Below are 19,711 nucleotides of genomic sequence, written 5' to 3'. Positions count from 1 at the left end.
AATAATAGTAATATGAATTAATTTAAATAATAAGACGATTATGAAGACAGACAATAATATCTAGACCTTAAGGATTACACATACAATAGTATGCCATAGCATGATATACAAATTACACAAACAAAAATTATGAGAATGAAACGACATATCCCACAATTCCACAACACAGGACCGGAAATCCATTACTACGCAAGAACGTTAGGGAGTCTTCAGCTGTCAGACTTTGGCCACATCGAGTTCAACGTTTTACTCAAGCAAACTACGCTATTAATACGTATATAAAGTCGTGCATTCGGTGTTTATGCTTTTAGTTTCCAAGTCCTGCAGAAAGGGTACAAAAGCACGAGAACTGCATTACGATTTTTAGAGTCTTTCATCGTAGCTGGTTGCACAGCAAACCACCGCAGATCCTGAGCGGGTGGATGCAGGGAGGGAGGGAGTAAAAAAGGCAAAAGTCTTTGTGCCTCCCCTCCCCCTCATCAGCAACGGGGAAATGTCTCTTTCTAAAGGAGGTAAGACTTTTGCATGTTTTGAATCGTAATGGCTAGTGGATTGGCTACATATATGCAACATGCTTGCATTCGTGCTCAGCATTGAGGTGGGGCTTTGTCGAAGCACGGTTCGAATGAGTTTCCTGCTTAGCTAAGTTATATAGCCACCCCTATGACCCAGTGCAAAGTTGGTGTGCGGTAAGCAGAAGTTGCACTGTGGTACCTGGAAGACATTGCTCTTGGAATGTATGTGCTAGCCTCGTATAAGCCAGGCCAGATTTTATGAGTATGGTTAGCATCTGACTTCGCCAACTATAACCTAGTTGTGTTTAGGCGCTTAAACATTTGCTAACCAGCTAACATGCTATCTCTAGCTAGCTGCTTTCGTGTGGATGAGACGTACGCAGCCAGGCAGCTTCATCCTGCTGTATTTAGCGGTCTACCAGCTAACAGCGCCGGTGTGGAAGTTGGCTAACTAACCTAGCTGCTACTGATTTATGTCGCCCCTCTTGGACTTGGAACTAAGAGGGTCCTATTTTAGAACCACACACAATGGAACGACACGGAGGTTGGCTCACTTTTTCGGTCCCCTGCCCCGGCATTGGAAAACATGACTCATTGAATATGTTGGGTCTTTCTGATTGGCCTGTCTAAATTTAGATTCTAAACGTCGTGTAGGTTGCGTCTGCCTATTTAGTAATTTAATTACATTTTTTGTTTGTTTGAAGTAGATACGTCAATTACTATATATTAAAATTAATACTTGCATAGCTAGACAAAGTGGACAGTTGATCTCGTGCTTTCTGTTGTGTAATGTTGTAGCATTAGACAGCGTTGAATAGAACCCACCTGATGGAAAATCAAGGTTCTCCTACTACGTCAGATATAGGCTAGAGGGCTTGATGATGTCAATTTACATTGCAGGTTCACCGCGTGCTATTACACAATCATACTAGCGTTACCATGGTCTTGAAAACACATTGTTGAGAGAGGCCCGGAACACCAGCTTTGCACTGCACTCGTTGTGTTTCAGTCTGCCATAGGCCTTGGCCCACCCATAGCTACATGTTTTGACTTGCACCGTCAGTGACTATTCGTGCAGACGTTCTTTGTTGACAGTTCAGTTTGCAAGCAGTCTGCCTATTATGGATGTATGCTACACGGCGCTTGTTCCATGCTGACGCTATGGATTTGGCTTTCAGCTCTGTTTTACTGAAACAAAAAGGTTTTGTTTCTACGCTATAACTTGTTGCCATTTTTACTTGTTGCCATCAACTATTCTAGACTGCTGTGTGTTTGGCTTGCTGCTGATCAGTGTTATTTTGTTGACACGTTTAAAGTGACTATGGTACTGCAAGTATGTAAACCAGCAAGTGCTTAAGTGTTTCTTGGTGATCTGCAATCCAGCTGTTCATCTCTTGATCCTTTCCTTTCCAAGGATACGCAGCAGCTATATTCTTATACAGAATCATATTATCACTTCTACTGGTATCCTTATCAGTGGGCCTGTCTAAAAGTATTCCTGGTGAATAATATCTCTGAGTCACCTGTCTTGTGACATACCACATGACTGAGGGATCACTAAATTGGTGTCATTATTAAAAGAGTTGTATAAACCAAGTCTATACTAAATAATGGACTTGACATATTACTTTTAACTATGGTTGAATAAACACTGACACCCGACTAGGTCACTAAGCAATTCCTCAGGGTAAGGATTTTGATGTGGTTTTACCCCTGTTGCTGAGTGCAGTTAACAGGTTTCAGGTTTCTGGATAGTCCGGAACAGACAAGCTAGCCGAGACCTAATGACATCATGCACCCCAAAGGGTCTGACAGCTGTAGGGAGAGGATGTGTCAAGTCAGACGAGAGGCACGCAGGCCGCAGAGGGGCTGCTGCACACACCTGCCCCGTGGCCCCAACACACTCCCTCCTCAGAGGGGAAGCAGAGCAGAGCACACCATCCACCCAGGCCTCCTGTGCAATCAGGCCCAAGATGGCAGTTCTTGTCCTAGATCCTCCCTCTGAAGTGGAGCCTGCTGTGGTGTACAATGTGTTTGTTTTTTTTTTGTTTTTTGTTTTTTACTTCACCGCGCTACATTAACACCTTCCTGCCCGGATAGGCCGTTTAAATATTTCATTTCTCAGGGACTGGAAGAAAGTGCATTGTTGTTTTTGCTTCCACTGCCCTCCTAATTCTGTCAGAACAAGGACTGTTTAATTGTCATTAGGTCATAGGAAAGTTTTGGATGCCTTTTGTTTTAGCGTGCACAGAGAAAATACTACAAATGATGTGTCAGTTTTTCCCCTCTTCCCAATACATTGCATCCGCATTCATTGTGGTTCATGGAAAATCTGAGTAAAGTAAGACAAGTGCCGTCTCTCTTATTTTGTGAAACATGGAAACTGGATACCCGAAGTTTCCTTTGGCAGTCAGTGCCACCAAATGCATTGAGTGTGGAAGAGTGTTCTGGCATTTCTGTTTCGTCTCTTGTTGGATACACGAGGTCCTGCCTGGTGTCCCACAGCAATATGTCAAAAAAAGTCTCTTGTCCTCTTACATTTTCAATTGCCGTCAAAAGACAATACATGCTACAGAGACTGTGATGTCTGTGGCTTAACCACTGAAACACAAGTGTCTGATTGTCACTGCCTCCAAGGTCCTGCAGGTAGGGAATCTGGGCCATGAAAGCTTGGGAATAATCCCAATTGTTGCTTGTAGGACGTGTTCATACAGCAACCGCAGTGTGTCCTCATCTGACTCATCACGCTGCCGTTTCCGTCCATCTCGGGTTAGATAACAAATCCGACAGAACGGCCAACCGACAAACGAAGCCCGAAATATCACTCGTCAAAATCGCGGGAGTGATTGTCGCGATAAAGGGGACTTGGGGAAACGGGAGCGCTGTGTTGTGCGCGGAGCCTGAGGTCTGCCTTTCTCTGTGTCCTCCCGCAGGGAAGAAGAAGAATCCAGGCCTCAAGCTCTCCAAGGAGGTGTTTGAGCAGCCTCCACCTGCAGCAGCAGCGTAAGGAAGACTCTGCTTGTGGCCCGCCGTCTCATCCCGACTGTATCAAACCGTAGAACCCTCAGTCTGCATTTCATCCGTGCTTTCCTTGTCCTTCCCTCCTTAGACCACCGCGAGATCTGGACTCCAAAGCCTGTGTCACTATAGGAGAAAAGGTAGGGGAGGGTGGCCAGCTATTGGCGGGTCACATTCTCCAGATGCCTCTAGATGCTGTGGATCCACAGCATGCTGTGACTTTGTTTTCCCCTCTCCAGAACTTTGTGGTGAAGGCTGATGACTTAGAGCAGATTGCCGAGCTGGGCAGGGGAGCGTACGGGGTGGTTGACAAGATGAGGCATGTTCCCAGTGGTGTCATCATGGCTGTCAAGGTGGGTGTGTACATCAGGTTCACTCACTGGCATCCTCTTGGGATCCACGACGGCATGGATTTGGAGTTTTTAACAACTGCGTTTCATTCCCTTACCTCAACACGTTCTGAGCATGTGCATCAGCAATAGGTAGCCTATATATGGCTACATTTACTGGGTCATTTCTTGTGTTTGTGATCCTGTAAACCAAATTATTTCTTTCATTGTTGTGGCTTATGGTGCATGGAGTGTAGTTAGACTGAATCTGAAACGCGTGTGTGTGTGTGCATGTATTTGTTTTTTTCGGGGATATTCGTTCTATAGAGGATCCGTGCCACAGTCAACACCTTGGAGCAGAAGAGGCTGTTGATGGACCTGGACATCTCCATGAGGACTGTGGACTGCTTCTTCACTGTCACCTTCTACGGAGCTCTCTTCAGAGAGGTAGGGGAACATTTGGGGTGTTAAGAAGGCCCTACACATCTTTCCCTTTGTCTTAAATCTTAAAAAAAAAAAAAAAAAAAAACGTTTGGCATAGACCTATGTCACGTTATTTTAGCGTCGTTGTCATTTATGTTAAGACCGCACTCGGGTACACCAGACGGTATTCTCAGGCATCATAAGTCCCATGATCTATAACATTTTTACAAAATAATATAAAGTAAATATTGCAGTAGCTGGCTGTCCAATGACCTTGCTTAACCAAACCCAGTGTGTCCTAAAAACCGAGGTCAGCATGTGCGTGTGGGAGAGTTATTTCACCATTGATCGAGGTGTTTCCCGTGTGTGTGTTGCCAGGGTGACGTGTGGATCTGTATGGAGCTGATGGACACTTCTCTGGACAAGTTTTACAAACAGGTTATCGAGAAAAACATGACCATACCGGAGGACATTCTGGGCAAGATCACTGTAGCGGTGAGTGAGTGCTGCTTCCTCAACTTTGGGCACACGTGCACTCGTCCTCACATATTGGGGGGTCAGGTGGCTGAGCGGTCAGGGAACCGGGCTATGAAACAGAAGGTTGCCGGTTCGATTCCCGGCCGTGCAAAATGACGCTGTGTCCTCGGGCAAGGCACTTCACCCTACTTGCCTCGGGGGGAATGTCCCTGTACTAGCGTCTGCTAAAAATGACTAAATGTAAATATTGGAAACACAGACTGGTCTTCACAGACTGGTCTTTGCTAAAAATGTCTCTTCATCTGGATCCATGTAAATATCTCTTCCTCCCCCCCCCCCCCCCCCCCCCCCCCCCCAGATTGTCAAGGCATTGGAGCATCTGCATACCATTCTGTCTGTGATACACAGAGGTGAGTTCTAGTGGAGACGCCCGTGTCCGGGGACGTCATGCCCCCACTACAGAAGCTCTGTGTCTGCAGAAGCTAAACTCACCGCTGAGCTCGTGCTAATGTAATCCCTGTGGTAACCGTCCTGACATATCCCCTGTCTAGACGTCAAGCCCTCCAACGTGCTGATCAACACACAGGGCCAGGTCAAGATGTGTGACTTTGGCATCAGCGGACACCTGGTAGATTCGGTAGCCAAGACCATGGATGCAGGCTGCAAGCCCTACATGGCGGTGAGCAAGAAAGCATAGCCATGAGGAGACCCAAATATAGCACATCTTTATGGATTTTAAACCTGAATAGTAGCAATGTCACGTTTTGTTTACCTGCTGTCCATCACTGGGGGTTTGGATGTGTTGCCAGACTAGTTTTGTTTTGTTTTCCGGCTGCATTGATGCCGTTTGTCGTTGTGTTTCAGCCTGAGCGAATCAACCCAGACCTCAACCAGAAAGGCTACAGTGTCAAGTCAGACATCTGGAGTCTCGGGATCACAATGGTGAGACGACGACCACCACCACGGTGGCAGTTGTGCTTTCCCTTTTTTGTTTTTCTCCTCTTTCTCACTCCTTCCCTTCACGTACCTCCCTTGCCGTCTCTCCCCAGATTGAGCTGGCCATCCTGAAGTTCCCTTATGACTCGTGGGGCACACCTTTCCAGCAGCTCAAACAGGTGGTGGATGAGCCATCTCCTCAGCTGCCCGCCGGTCGCTTCTCTCCTGAGTTTGTAGACTTCAGCTCCCTGTGGTGAGCCTCCTCTCTCTCGACCTGCCACCCTGTTGGCATGACTGCTGCCGGCCACCAGAGGTCATTGCGCTACACTCCCTGACTGCAGAGCGGAGACGCCAACGAGCTCCAGCGTGGAGCAATAGAGTTGATTCAAAGTAGACATGCGTGGACTGTGAGGTTTTGCTGTTGGTTTGTTTTGGGTTGAATATTCTTCTTTTTTCTTTGCAGCTTAAGAAAGAAACCTAATGAAAGACCAGGCTACACAGAATTGATGGTAGGTTTTACATTTTCAGATATTTAAACTAAGTACAGAAATGATTAATAGTAGAATCCTACTTCATTTTAATGAACATGTATGATTCATCATTTGTGCTACCTCTATTAAACAAAATACCTAACAATGACCACTAGCAAACACGTTTCCAGAGGTCATTGGTCCATGATGTCGAATATGTTGACATATGTGGTGATTGTTTCTTTGCCTTTGCACCATTTCTACAGCAACATCCCTTCTTCACCCTGCATGACTCCAAAGAGACAGACGTGGCCAGTTTTGTCAAGATCATCCTCGCTGACTGACCCTCGCCCCCCTTCCCCCACACACACAACTCCACCGGGTAGGCGGGACATCTACAACTGTTTGACGACAACAACGACCCTCTTTTTAAGAACTCACTGGAACGACCGGCAACATCTTCAGATTCCTGTACACCAGATGCGCGTGCACACACACACACACACATACACCACACTAGGTGTTTGTCCCAAAACCTGAGCCCAGTTCATCAGAGGTGGTGTGGGCCAGTGATGGGCACATTGTCCATGCAACCGGACCACGACAAGCTGCCCATCTCTCCCTCCTGTTACTGTGTGGGCTGACTGAACTCTGCAGAATTCCTCCTCACTGTAAGAGTTTTCTGAGAGGACAGAATGTCGGCAAGTCATTTCTTGTCAACAACTGTTCCTTTGAAAACTCTTGAGTTACACCAACAACAAAAAAATCAGTTAATTATTGTATATGATTCTGTACAATGAAAGATATATTTGCAAATACACTTTTCTATACTGTATATCTTCAACCGGTTTGAATTGCAAGGGAGTGGCCTTACATCATATCATGTCGGGAGTCAGACTTCATTTCCCCCCTCGCCCCAAGGTGATGGTGGTTCACTTACAGGGTTGCAGCAGTCTAGCTGGGGGTTGGTTTGGGGGTTTAGACAAACCACTGTGTACCTGGGGGAAGGTCAGATGTCGAGGAAGATCAGAAATTGTAAGTCGTTCTTAGAAATCTTTACAATGTATTTTCTGGCCAAGGAATGCCGTCATCTAACCTTTGAGAATGGCTTTCGTAGAAACCCCCCTGCAGGCCTCCCCCCCTCTTTCAAATACCCCACACACCCCCTCCCCACCCATAGGTACACACCCCTTTCTGACTTCCAGTTGATGTGTTGGGGTCTGGCTATAGTGTAAATAGGACTGTTGTCATCATATTACCTGTTGGTGTTATGAGGTAAACAATAGAAACTCACAGCTTGACCCAGTCCACTCTGAGCCATTTTGAAGATTGTTGTTCTGAATTATTATTATTATCGCAGTTTTTTTCGGGACTGTTTGGGCTGCTGTTCATGCATTTTTTTCTTTTCTTCTTAGCTTTGCTTACTTCTCTGAGTCCAGGGGAAACCCTGTATCATTATCGTCTTTCTCAATAGGCACTTACACTTGCAGGGAGGCCTAAGCCTCATGCCTTACACATCCAGTATGTTAGGGAAATAATTTATGTGTTTAAGATGTAAATAGTATTTTGGACGTTTTCTTTTTTTGTGTGTGTGTGTGTGTGTATGTATCTTGGCACTGTGGAGTGATGTGGCAATCTGGGTGTGCTCAGTATGGTTGACATAGTACTCGTTTTTAACGCAGTGTGTGAAAAGCAAAACACCCACATACCCCCAGCCAGCTGAATCCTGTCCTCCTGTTTTTGGATTGATGTGCCGCCGGCCGGCTGCCGTCTCTCAGGTTTCAGTGCCCTCTGCTTCAGGCTGCGGCGGCTCCGTCTCCCCCAGATAGCTCCCCCCCCCCCCCTCCCCCCGAGCGGAGGACATCCTCAGCCTGTACGTAGGACATCCAGTAGAGCTCCATGCCGGCCGCCCCCCTTTTGTCTCCGGCTATGCGGTGTTCTTCCTGTAGCCCAGGAGGAAGATTCGGACCCCCTTATCCTGTGGTGGCTGTGAGCGGGTTGCTGGAGGACTGTGGCCAGACCTCATTCTCTGTGACCGACTGCAGAGTTTGTGTCAGTTCAGTTTCAATTCCGGTTTACATTTTTTTGAACTGTAATTGCGTCGATGCCCCTGACTGATAGTTCCGCCCCCGCTCCCACCCCGTCATGTGACTTGCATGGCCTACATCCAGTGTACACTGTAGTTTGCTTCTGTCTGTCTTTCTTTCTTTTTTTCTTTTTATCAATGTCAGTGAATCCATAATGAGGAGTATTTATGATTGTGTGAATAAGAAGGGAAAAAAAAGCTATTGCAGTGCTACTAGAAGCTGCTGGGATTTTAATGTTTTCTTGTCGGCCTTCTTCATTGGAGCCATTCCATCTGTGTCAGGTGCCTCTCATGCTGGTCACAGTGAGAATGGAACACTTGCTCTACCTCTCACTTATTCACTCAATTAGCCACCACTTTGATGGGTGAGACTGACAAACTTGAACTGTGGGAAGATATAATAAAGGCTTTATTCTTCAATAAGACTGTGTGGTTGCCTGTTATTTCACTGTTCTTGACTGATTGCTTGTCTGAATGCAATATGTCTTGCTGAATGCCTCTTCCTGTAGGAACCTGTGTATGTGTGTGTATATATATATATATATATATATATATATATATATATATATATATATATATATATATATACATACACATGACAGCATCATCAAGCTCCAGTCTTTCTGACAACTGCATTCCTAACAGGTTCCACTTTGTATTGTCTTTCCTGAAACCGTACTCCCTGCTCGTGGTCGGGGAGATACTGTTTCAGGCGGGGATACGCGATGACATGAAACACAAGCCTCACTTTTACTGCTTCTCTACCTCTTGTCAGTCCTGACCCAGTGGGATGAGTCTCAGGCCGGGCTCAGAACATGACCCCTGCTGTCCCACCGTATCTTCACAAACGCACGCACGCCATCCAAGGACACGGACGCTCCTCTGACCCCGGCGTCATCTAGAACCGCGTCAGTGGCGAACAGACGCCACGTTTTGATTGGAGACGGTTTGCTCAGTCAATCAGCGCCGTGGCTTGTTCCTCACTGCATTCCTGCGATGTTAATCTCCTTACGTAACTCGGCCTTTACGTAAGCAGAAATAAAAGCGGTTGCCTTTTTCATGTGTGGAGTGGAGCCTGAATGGAAAGGAACACAAGTACATTTCAACAGCTCTTTTTGAGTGCATTTGCCACAAATGTAATAGCCGACGCTCACAAAGGTTCACTTGACCGGTCCGATGCGGTCTGAGAGTGCGTCTGTCACAAAGCCCAATCTATTCACAGCAGGCTGAGGAAACTGAATGCCAGGAGACTCCAGGACACGTCTGCGCACACGACACAAACATTGGCCACATCTGAGGGGCTTTTTCTTGAGGACAAGTGTCCTGTACAGACAACAGGCTTCAGGCTTCAGTACAAGATTCTTTGCATGAGAAGAGTCCACGTCAGATTGTTGACTCGCTCTTTACTTGGGAGCGAGCTTTGATGTAGACTAGAGGACATGGCTGTATAACCAACTGTGCTGTGACAGGTCTTTCAGGACTTGGAAGAGAAGGTGCAAGCATTAGAGTGCATTAGAGATTCACCCTGGTTTTGTATTATTTGTGCACCATCGAGCAGGTGTGACACATTGTACATCATATTGACAGCGTTATTGTAGTCTCATCAGGGGTCTGTACATTTAGGAAGATTCAGGCCTGCATGTATGAAGGAGCCACTACAGAATGAGATCACCTGTACCATTGTACTAATCCTCTCTCACTACATACACTATTGAACTATTACACTATTATTTAACTATTATAAGTCCATCTAATGGCAATTCAGTATGCATAAGCCACTTTATCTCAGTATCCGATTGCACTATGTTGACCATTCACGCTGCTCATTATTCTTATTTTTATATATATTTTATTTTATATTTAAATTGTTGTATTCTTAGATTGTTTAGTTCTTAGAAATAGTTAAACTTTTGTACTTTTACTTAATTTAAGATCTGTATATGTTTAGTGTTTTGCACCTCCCTGCCACAGTAAATTCTGTGTTTGTATAACATACATGGCCAATAAACCGAATTCTGATTCTGATTCTGAACGAGCTCTTGGCTGAATGTTTCACGGTCATTCAGGATGGAGCTACTATCTGAAGTAAAGTGCTTTTAATCTCCCAGGGGACAGTCAAAGTACAGATAACGCAAATAGCAAATCAGCATCATTTGACAACATATTGAATTTGTGAAACTGGGTTAGGGGGGCGCCATTGGTTTTTTAGTTCAGACAGAGAGATTTGGAAATAGGTTGTTTTTGTGTCCACAGGTCAACAGTTGTGCAGGTCGTCAGACTGTGCGGTGATCATTATCTCAGACTCAGCATCTCACTCCCTAGCTCAGTTTCTTATAGCCTGGCCTCCCCCTCTTGATTTAAACAGCAGCCTGCACATTCCTGCATGTCATGCTCACAGCCAGTCTCATCCTAGACTGTCCTTAGACTCTCCGAGAGACTTCAGACAGATTCTTAGTGACAAGCAGTGAGGGTGTGGCATGTCCATAGTAGGCCACCCCCTTTGGTTGAAGTGATTGTAACCAATTTCTACATGGTGGAAAGAAATGAAGCCAGACTAGTTGGCAGTAGTAGACAATCTCTCTGTAAGACCCAGATGAATTGGAAAATGTTAAACAAAGATTTTTTTTAAATTTTGGAACCCCTTCCTTAATCCCAAGCCAGATCTCACGATCTCCTGACCTCACTACGACATCAGCATGGCCAGATGATGGCATGTTTTTTTTTCAATGATCCAGTAGAAAGAACGGAGACAAAAGCCAGCAACAGTTCTTTCCATCCCGATACTGGGGAGGGCTCTAATGATCATCTCATGGAGTACGATTAAGGACAAAGTGAGAGAGGGCACCAATTGGAATACTGCACTTCATCTCTCCATTTCTCTTTATCCCTCTTTCTGTCTGTCTGTCTGTCTGTCTCTCTCACTATCTTGCCCACATACTTCCTGTCCCCTCAAACAAGGAATGCCAGTTCACTCCACTGGTGGGACCCCGAGTATATACAGTTCCAGTCTGGCCACCCACACAGCACATTTCATCTCAGCACGTCTCAGCTTGCCGTCCTTAGCAGCCCAGCCAGACTCAGGATGTCCGCAGGTCTGGGATTAGAGGGGGATCCATATCTGAGCAGTGCAAATGAAAGCCCTGAGAGCCACACAAGCTGGCATCAGGCATTCATGTGAAAACAGATCTGACCAGGCTTTGTACTTTCAGTGCCGAGACTTCTGACATCTTATGCAACTATCACGAGGGTTTTAAAACTTCAACACCTTTAACCTTCACGACCCCCACAATCCTGAGGAAAATACTAGTGCCCCCCCCCCATCAATATATCATTGTAAACATTGTAAGTAATTTCAATATGAATAATATGATGAAGGCACTTGTGCTGATTATTGACACATAATAAGCATTTTTAAGTTTTAACGTATAAAACTATATGTTACAGAACAACTTTTGGTGTGTCCCCCACAGGAACTGCTCTTGAGAAAATGTCAATATACTGTGCCCCCCAAAGTAACTGTGAGATTTCTGCCCCTGCTTATGAGGTAGACTATGGCAAACCATCCAGGCTGCACTCATGTACATTCAAGCTTACTTCCCTGGTGGCTTCAGGGTAGTGGTGTCCCTTATGAAAGCTAAGGATTCTGACACAAAGCAAACTCCTGCATCTGAATGGAAAACATTTTCCAAAAGAGTATTTCTTTGGGGGATGGATGAGGATGGGGTAATTACATAAGGATATTCTTTTGGTCGATTCCATGAGAATTCAAGCAGGATTGGGAGACTGCAGAGACGATTTCAACACTAGCCACAGTGGTCCCTCTGACGAAACACGGTTATAATGTGGACTCTTCAGTTATATTCTGTATCAAATCATACAATTTCGAAAGGCGTTAAGGCTTGCTAAGTTCGTAACTAAAAGACTCAAGTCGTTTCAGACGACTTGGTTGGGTTTTTTTTTCCACTGATAACTCAATCTCTAAATGTGTGTAACAGAGTCTAAAGTGGCATGCCCCTGGAAATACTATAGTATTACAGGTCTTTCATTCAATACAGAAGCTCAGCTTTAATTCGCGTCTGTTGAAACAATCCCTGTTGTGACATTGACGCTTCAGTGTGGATGCTGAAGGGTATACCCTGGCTGGATTAATGATCTGATAGCTCAGCCTGGACAGTACTACACCATAATTACACCCTGACACGCCGGTGGCAACCATCCACCACAAATCACCACGCCAAGGCACAGCGAAGGAAGAAATCTGCCCGTGACGTTACACTGCAGTGTGTTTATACAGGAACACATCACATGCGCGCTGTGGATGAACAATGTGCTTAGTAACATGATTAGGCCTACAGCAAATGTTTTCATTTCAGACAACTGAATCCTTGTAGATCCTTGTTGACGGTGTCCTAACCCTTTTCCTTGGCTCAGTAGCGGCATTGTCGTCACAGAATTCCACCCCAAAATGTAGTCTGACCTGGAGCTGGATATCTCAACACTTAGGATATCTTCTCTTTTAAGCTTCGACCTTGAGACTCCTAAAGTGTCATCTTTAAACGGGCCGGTTTTGGAAGCAGCTGAGCCGGCGTGAGCTCTGCCAAGGCTGGAAGCTTGAGTGACTGGCAGCGTTCTGCACCGGTTCACACTGTAACTCGGCACTGCAATGGAAGAACATGAGCCCATCCCGGAGAATTAGCCATGTCTTTGTCATGTGATGGCAGTGGCTGGCAACCATGTCAGGGAGCAAGTAAGTCTGAGCCAAGAATCTGTAATTGGTCCCATTAGAGATCAGTAATGGTCATCAGAGCTCCTACTGAGAGAGCACCCGGTGAAGGGGCCGAGTCACGTGACCCTGCGGCGCAGTAAATAAGAAGCACATGTGTTGTTTACTGGATAGTTGAGAACATTTGCACTATTTTAGTATCAGGACAGCCCAAGATGGTGAAATGTAATATGTCTTGGTTCAGTAAGCAAGGAGGAGAAGCACGGGCCGATGTTAACTACATGAACAGCTGCCCCAAGGCACACGCTCCACCCTAGTAGGCTACAGTGGCCTAACAAGCCCAAGGATCAATGCCCGTTATTGATCCGTGTCCAGCTGGTTTTAAACAGATACCTTCACACTAGAGCAGAATCCGGTGCTCGCAGAAAAGGTCATATCATTTTGTGTTTATATAAGCAGAATTTGGATTTGGATCCAAGTCCAAAATGATTAGTGGGGGAAACGTTGGTCTCACCTGATGATGTTTTGAATGTCCATCCCTGACATTGATGATTATTTGCATGTATTGATCCAGCAGCAGAGTTGTGCTGGACAGGCCGTGTGCTGAACACCACACTGAGAACTCACAGAAATTACTGGAATGTTCCAGAGTGGGATGATCTCTGAACCAGAGATAGGGTTAACAGAGACGTGATTGCAGAAAGCTTTAAGTTAACACAGCCATTATATAGCTGTGCACCCTAGGTCCATTTTCCTTTGCAGTATGAATGAATGCAGTGAAGCCTCGTTGAGAATTCACACACAGTCATTGTGTTGAAAAGGGGATTGACTTTTCCCAAACTTTGCACATCGGCTTTTCGAGCATTTTGCTCGTATGTTTTCCAGGTTGCCACAACATGGCCACCCTGTTTCCCCATGCCCGGGGGGCTGGGAGACCTGATCGGGGGCTCTGCTGCCTCCTGCCTGCCCCAGGCCTCGCTCCTGGAGGTGGGTGAGAGAGAAGAGACAGAGCATATAGAGCCCAGCTGCTCTAATGGAAACATCCCGGGTCCCCAGTGACAGGGGAGTGGAGAGAGATTCGACTCACAGAGGCAGGGCTCACACAAGTCTGTGCCTGTCGATGCCAAACAACAGGGCTAAAGAAAGAGCTGGCCCCATAGAGATAGACATATAAAATGCAATTAGGGAATTTCTCCATCCTTTTCTAGCGCTCTCTCTCCGGTTCTGTTTTGAGTCGAGTAATTTTAAGTGCATAGTAACAGGAGTGAGATCAACAATGATATCATTTGCAAGAGATGACTCTTAGCTATCTTGGACGTAATCCATGCAACGTATGTTCCATGTCAAGTCTCCAGTGGGCTCAGTGGGTCTTGGAAGTGAGGCCAGAGAGGAGGCAGAATTAAGAATAAAACAGTGTGCAAGTGTTTCTCCGGACGGATATAGGGTTGCGCTGTGACGGGGAGAGGTGGATGCAGAGGGATTGGGTTCCGCACTTGAAAAGTGGAGGGTCTCTCTTTCCAATCATATAATTCACTTGCAGGACCCAAGCCAAGGCCTCTTCTCCTACGCTGGTAGGTTGAGGTGGTTGTTAATTCTTACTGGCTACAGTCCACTCTGTATTCCATATGTCGTTATTTCGTGTGGAGATGATCGTCATCTCACGTAAAACGATGACGTTTCCTTGAAACCATGCCGTACCATGTCTTTTCTAATTATACCAGATTATTTCCAAATCGACCAATATTGAAATGACACAAATAATCCAGGTTTCTGGGAAAGGGATGATGCCTGGTGCTACTTCCTTGTCAAGGCAATCTCCCAAATTGGCACTAGTCGGACCGTGCACACCACCCTGCAAAGCCTAAAGCAGCAGTTTCCACTCTCAAAGCTGTTGACGTGAGGATTAAACTGCACCTCTGTGAGATCCATTTATAACAGGAGAGGATCATTTCCTCAGTGAAAGAGACCCTTCACGTACATTTCTTCTTCCTTATATTTAGGTATCACCTAATGACAACAGTGGCCAGTATTGAGGTTGTGTCAAGTACACAACAACATTGTAATGACCAGGTCCTCTGACTACTTGCTTTGTGTTGTAAGGAGAGAGTAAAGTCAAGAGATCAGTGGTACAGAATTACCTGAGACCTGGTGTAACGCTACCTCTAGCCCCCCCCCCCTTCTCTCTCTCTCTCCCTCTCTCTCTCTGTCTCTCTAACTCTCTCTCTCTGTCTCTCTCGCTCTCTCTCTCTTACCTGCTACTGTTATTGGAAACCTGCCCTGTTTTCAGTGCTGTACAACATACATGGTCAATAACACCTGTTTTCCATGTTGACTGGTTTGATTAAACCTCAGACATACCATATTACTGTATGTTTAATAACAAGATTCACTTGTTTCCAAATGTAATTTTGTTAACTTTTACTTACAGTAATGAAGGTTACCATTACCAACAATCAAGAATTCCACCAACAAACCTTTTGAATTCCATGCATTGTAAGGACCCTGGTTGGAAATAGAACTCAATGTCAATCTATGCTCTCTGGTCATTCTCAGCCAACGGCCATTTTTAGTGCTATCCATGTCCTGTAGCACTGCTTCGTGCGTTGTTTCCGTGCCTTAACCCGGAATAAGCTACCTCTCAGGACATGAGCATAAGCTTAGGACAGGACACAAAATTGCACGATGACGTAAACTCCTAATCTCCCTGTTGAAGAGGGGCCTGCCAGTCTGCATAACAGAATGAAGCATCCCTTGACGTAGATTCACCTTTAACTATAGAAGCACACCTTTGTCATTCAGTATTTCCATATCAGCATGATATTAATTAGTGTGTAGACCATCAAAATATACTAATACAGACACTGGGTTGTAGCCTAATGTTTGTCCTAGTAGTGTATCCCACATAGGAAATCACTATTCTCACTTACCCCCCCCCCCCCCACACACACACACGCACACACACACACACACACGTGTTAGTGGCAGCGACGTTTCCCATGGACAGGAGAGGTCTGAGTCCAGCAGCGTAATCTCATCTAGATAAAGGAGGAGGTGATATCAACCATCTGTTTTAGCCTGGGGGATTCAGTTGACACTGCAGTCAGGGCGATTAGGGCTGCAGTATTCCTTTCCACCCGGGTTTGGGTTCAATGTTACCACTGATTGGATCCTTTAATCGCTTTCTGTGTAAATGCAATCTAAAGATGGAGTGAAGGTCTGATCGTCTTCCCTCTCTGACTTTCTCTCCTTCTATCTCTCTCTCATGCTGCCTGTGCCCTAGACCCTGACCTGTTCCATACATCAGTTTACAGACAGGCACATCTCTCCAGTAGACAGCAACTGTCGAACTGATTCGAATGGAACGAATGGCTGTTTCTCAATACATATGCACCTATTCAGCATTTCCTTGGTACGTAGGGTTGCAAAAGCATATATACATAGGGAAAACATATATATATATATACATAGGGAAAACATATTTTCAAGATAATGATGGTGACCTTCCAAGCTTCAGTGCTGAGGTGAGTCCCAAGTCACTCACAGTCAAAAGGGACGACCGGACACATCTCAAGTGTCAAAGATGTGTCCCACACAGCTGCACAGCCTGCTCTGTTTACATCCTGATCCGCAGCCAATATCACACTAGAAATAGTCATGACATACCTGATAATCTCTCATGCATCAACAGGGACAATGTTACCCTCCATCGAACAAACGCTGACGACTCTCCCGACCATCCCTAAACCCACACCCCACCGCTCCACACACACACACACACACCATTTTCTCTCTCACTCATAGACACCTGACTGCTCCTCTCTCTCTCTCTCTCTCCCTCACAAACACCCTCTCCCCGCCTATTTCTTTCTCTCCTCACTCACCTCAAGGGGATTCTTCTCCGGGGCTGACGTCTGTGGTTGCTGGGATGTTGCTGGGACATCACAGTGGTATCTCCACATGGTCCAACAGCACCTCACTTCACTCCGACTCGTGTCCCTCTCAGGGGACTGGCTCGCCACACTTCCAATGGAAAGATTACATTTTCCTCTACAGTCAATGTATCTCTTGAGGCTCCATTATTGTTTGGACATTTTGTTACAAACGATTTGTTTTCAAACTGCCTACAAACCATACAGAACAATGCCAAACTTGAAACCTGTTTTTTGACATGAACGAAAATGTTAAAAACTCAAATATCTTATTGACGTATTAGGACCACTTTCAATGAAACTCCAAATTGAACTCAGAGAAATTGTGATTGACTTTTCAGAATGACTATGACTACTGTGACGGAAAGCACACAGCCAAGACAGTGCTGGAATGACTTCAGGACCAGTCGCAGGTTTCAGAGTGGAGGTTAGGCTTTATTAGGGTTCATCTGGGGTCCCTCTGGGTGTGATAAGCCGAGTGCGGAAGGGCAGAGTGTAACCTTGAGGCAGATGGCAGTCAAATGGGCACGCTGATCATAATGACATGGTAGGTTTCTATGAGTTGTATATACGATTTGGTCCAATAGGCCAACTCAGGTCTTGACCCATTTATGTATGGAATGCATTTCATAAACAGAACAAAGTGTTTCCTTGACACGTGTGATCCCACCGTGTGCCTGAACGCCACTTAGTGGATCGGTTGAAGGTGACAGGTCATAGCTGTGGGGGTTCAATGCTTCTTCCAACGTTTGAAGCCGGTAACCAAACACACCCACAGTGAGCAAAAAATGCATTGCGGCTCAGGCAATGGAAAAAGTCTGCATTGTGTCCAACAAGTTTTACCTGTCGCTGGGCTCTCCTCTTCCTCCCAAGAGTGTCATGAGACCCTCAGCTGTCAGTGATATGGCCAATGTGATTGTTGGCCCATTGCCGTGTGTGAGTGAAAGAGAGAGAGAGAGAGATATGCAGTCCAGATCTGTCATACCCCTTTTAAATTTGAAGACGTTCATTGCCAAAGAAAGTAAAAGCCTCTGTAAATACTCCCTCTCTTTTTCTCTCTCTCTGTCTCTCTCTCTCTCACACACACACACACACACTCACACACTCTTAAGTGACACAGAAGAGGTCGTCTCTGGCTGCTATGTCAATTGACGACTGGTTAGTAAGAGACACTTTATCTGGGAGATCTGCCACTTCAGCTCAGAGCTCACGATGACCCAAACTCTGATGCACCTTGCCAAGATGTCTGTCCTTGATAAGATCTCTCACTTCACTTAGCAGGGTCCAATCTCTGACTGAAACCCACACTAGGCCCTGTAACCATTTACTGCACTTCCACATAACATTGGGAATTGGGATCCCTCAATTGGGATCCCTCAATTGTCCCACACACTGCAGGTCGGCATTGAGGATAACCCAGTGTGACTCGTTCTGATCTGACCAAGAGCAGCTTCAGAATAGCATCAGAAAGAGTCGGTGTTGGTACTCGTAGTTTTTAAGGTACACGTTGTTGAAACATCATGTCTAGTATGGATGGGTTTTTGAAGAGATGATTTAACCATTGTGTTATCTTCGGGTCATTGTAACCCTTCAGTCATTGTGACCCCCCCATGTGTTGCGACAACTTTACCTCACACAAAAATAAAGTGAATCATTTTCTTTTAACGGTCGGGCTGTCTCACACCCCCCACAGCGCGAAGGTTAAAAGAAAATGCTTTTTATTTGTTTTTGTTTTGGGTAAAGTTGTCGCAGCACAACGATGGGTCGTTGTGAACCTTCGGGTCATTGTGACCCGAAGGCAGCACAAGGGTTAAGTAATGACACCAGATTCATGTTTTGCTTGATAACAATCAGTGCTGTGCAAAAGTCTTCACACACATTTTTAGCAAACCTGCAAACATGCTTTTAGAAACGCTGAAATGAAAAGACTGAACAAGAATGTTCTTAAAATTGTACTTTTATACTGCTGCACAAATACAGAACACAAAAAATACATATTTAAGACAATATTAACATGCAAACATCTTACATGCCTAAGACTTTTGCATAGTACTGTTGTGACGTTTATTAATCACATTTCAAAGCCGTATTTCATTCATCAAAGAGTATATGACTGTGATTTAAGAGTCTTCACTACTGTTGGAGCCTCAAAGCAACGGTGGAATCTTTGTTTAACAATACTAAAGGGTTTGGCATTTCTGCCGGATGAGTTTTTTAAAGGTGAAAGGCAACACGATAGGCCTTGATGATGGCGTCTGAAGCCAACAGCTGAGATCCCCGTCAGCGCCCTGCCTTCAGCAGCAGGCCCTCATCAGTCAAACAGATAGAAAAAAATCAGCCAGCCAGTCAGCCATCCAACCAACTAACCAGTCATGTAACCACCCAACCTTTCTTTTCCGATAAAGCCAATGTAGTTATGTCAAACAACAGGTCCATAGGGATATGAACAGCTAGAGTTATAAGCTTTTTGAAATTGTTTTAAAACCTGCTGACCCATTCCCAATGGTAGTTTAATTATACCTGTATTCCACAACCAGCTGTAATTTCCAGAGACAACATCTGTGATTTCTGCCTGTATTTGATCGAGGGTCCTAAAATATGATTTGAGAGAGATTCTAAGCCCAGTAAAACATGCACATGGAAGACTGCTATTTTTATGTACCTCTATCTCACAGTCATCATCTGGTCTATGTAGCCGGACATCACAAAGCTACATTCAGCACAAACAAAGTGCAACATTTTCAAACGGCATCAGAGTTGCCGTGTGTCGCAGCAGATGCTGCTACTTCTGTGCCGCTTGTGTCA

General features: G+C 45.4%; 1 protein-coding gene across 2 annotated transcripts; it reads left to right on the top strand.

Moving 5' to 3' along the window:
* Positions 1-177: 177 nt before the first annotated feature.
* On the top strand, positions 178-8,677 carry map2k6 (mitogen-activated protein kinase kinase 6). Of its 2 annotated transcripts, none has more exons than XM_062449033.1 (12): positions 178-512; positions 3,449-3,518; positions 3,625-3,673; positions 3,773-3,886; positions 4,190-4,309; positions 4,664-4,780; positions 5,121-5,172; positions 5,314-5,441; positions 5,627-5,704; positions 5,812-5,951; positions 6,162-6,207; positions 6,435-8,677. In XM_062449033.1, exons 1-12 carry the CDS (start codon positions 494-496, stop codon positions 6,510-6,512), a joined length of 1,011 nt encoding a protein of 336 aa, XP_062305017.1. In that variant the 5' UTR covers positions 178-493; the 3' UTR covers positions 6,513-8,677. The 2 variants fall into 2 exon arrangements, with proteins under 2 accessions (XP_062305017.1, XP_062305025.1); XM_062449041.1 differs by lacking the exon at positions 178-512 and adding an exon at positions 947-1,059.
* Positions 8,678-19,711: the final 11,034 nt, after the last annotated feature.

The sequence above is a fragment of the Osmerus eperlanus genome, chromosome 2, assembly GCF_963692335.1.
Source record: "Osmerus eperlanus chromosome 2, fOsmEpe2.1, whole genome shotgun sequence".
Taxonomy (NCBI): Eukaryota; Metazoa; Chordata; class Actinopteri; order Osmeriformes; family Osmeridae; genus Osmerus; species Osmerus eperlanus.
Note: the sequence above shows the minus strand (reverse complement) of the source record. Positions and strands in the feature narration are given on the sequence as shown.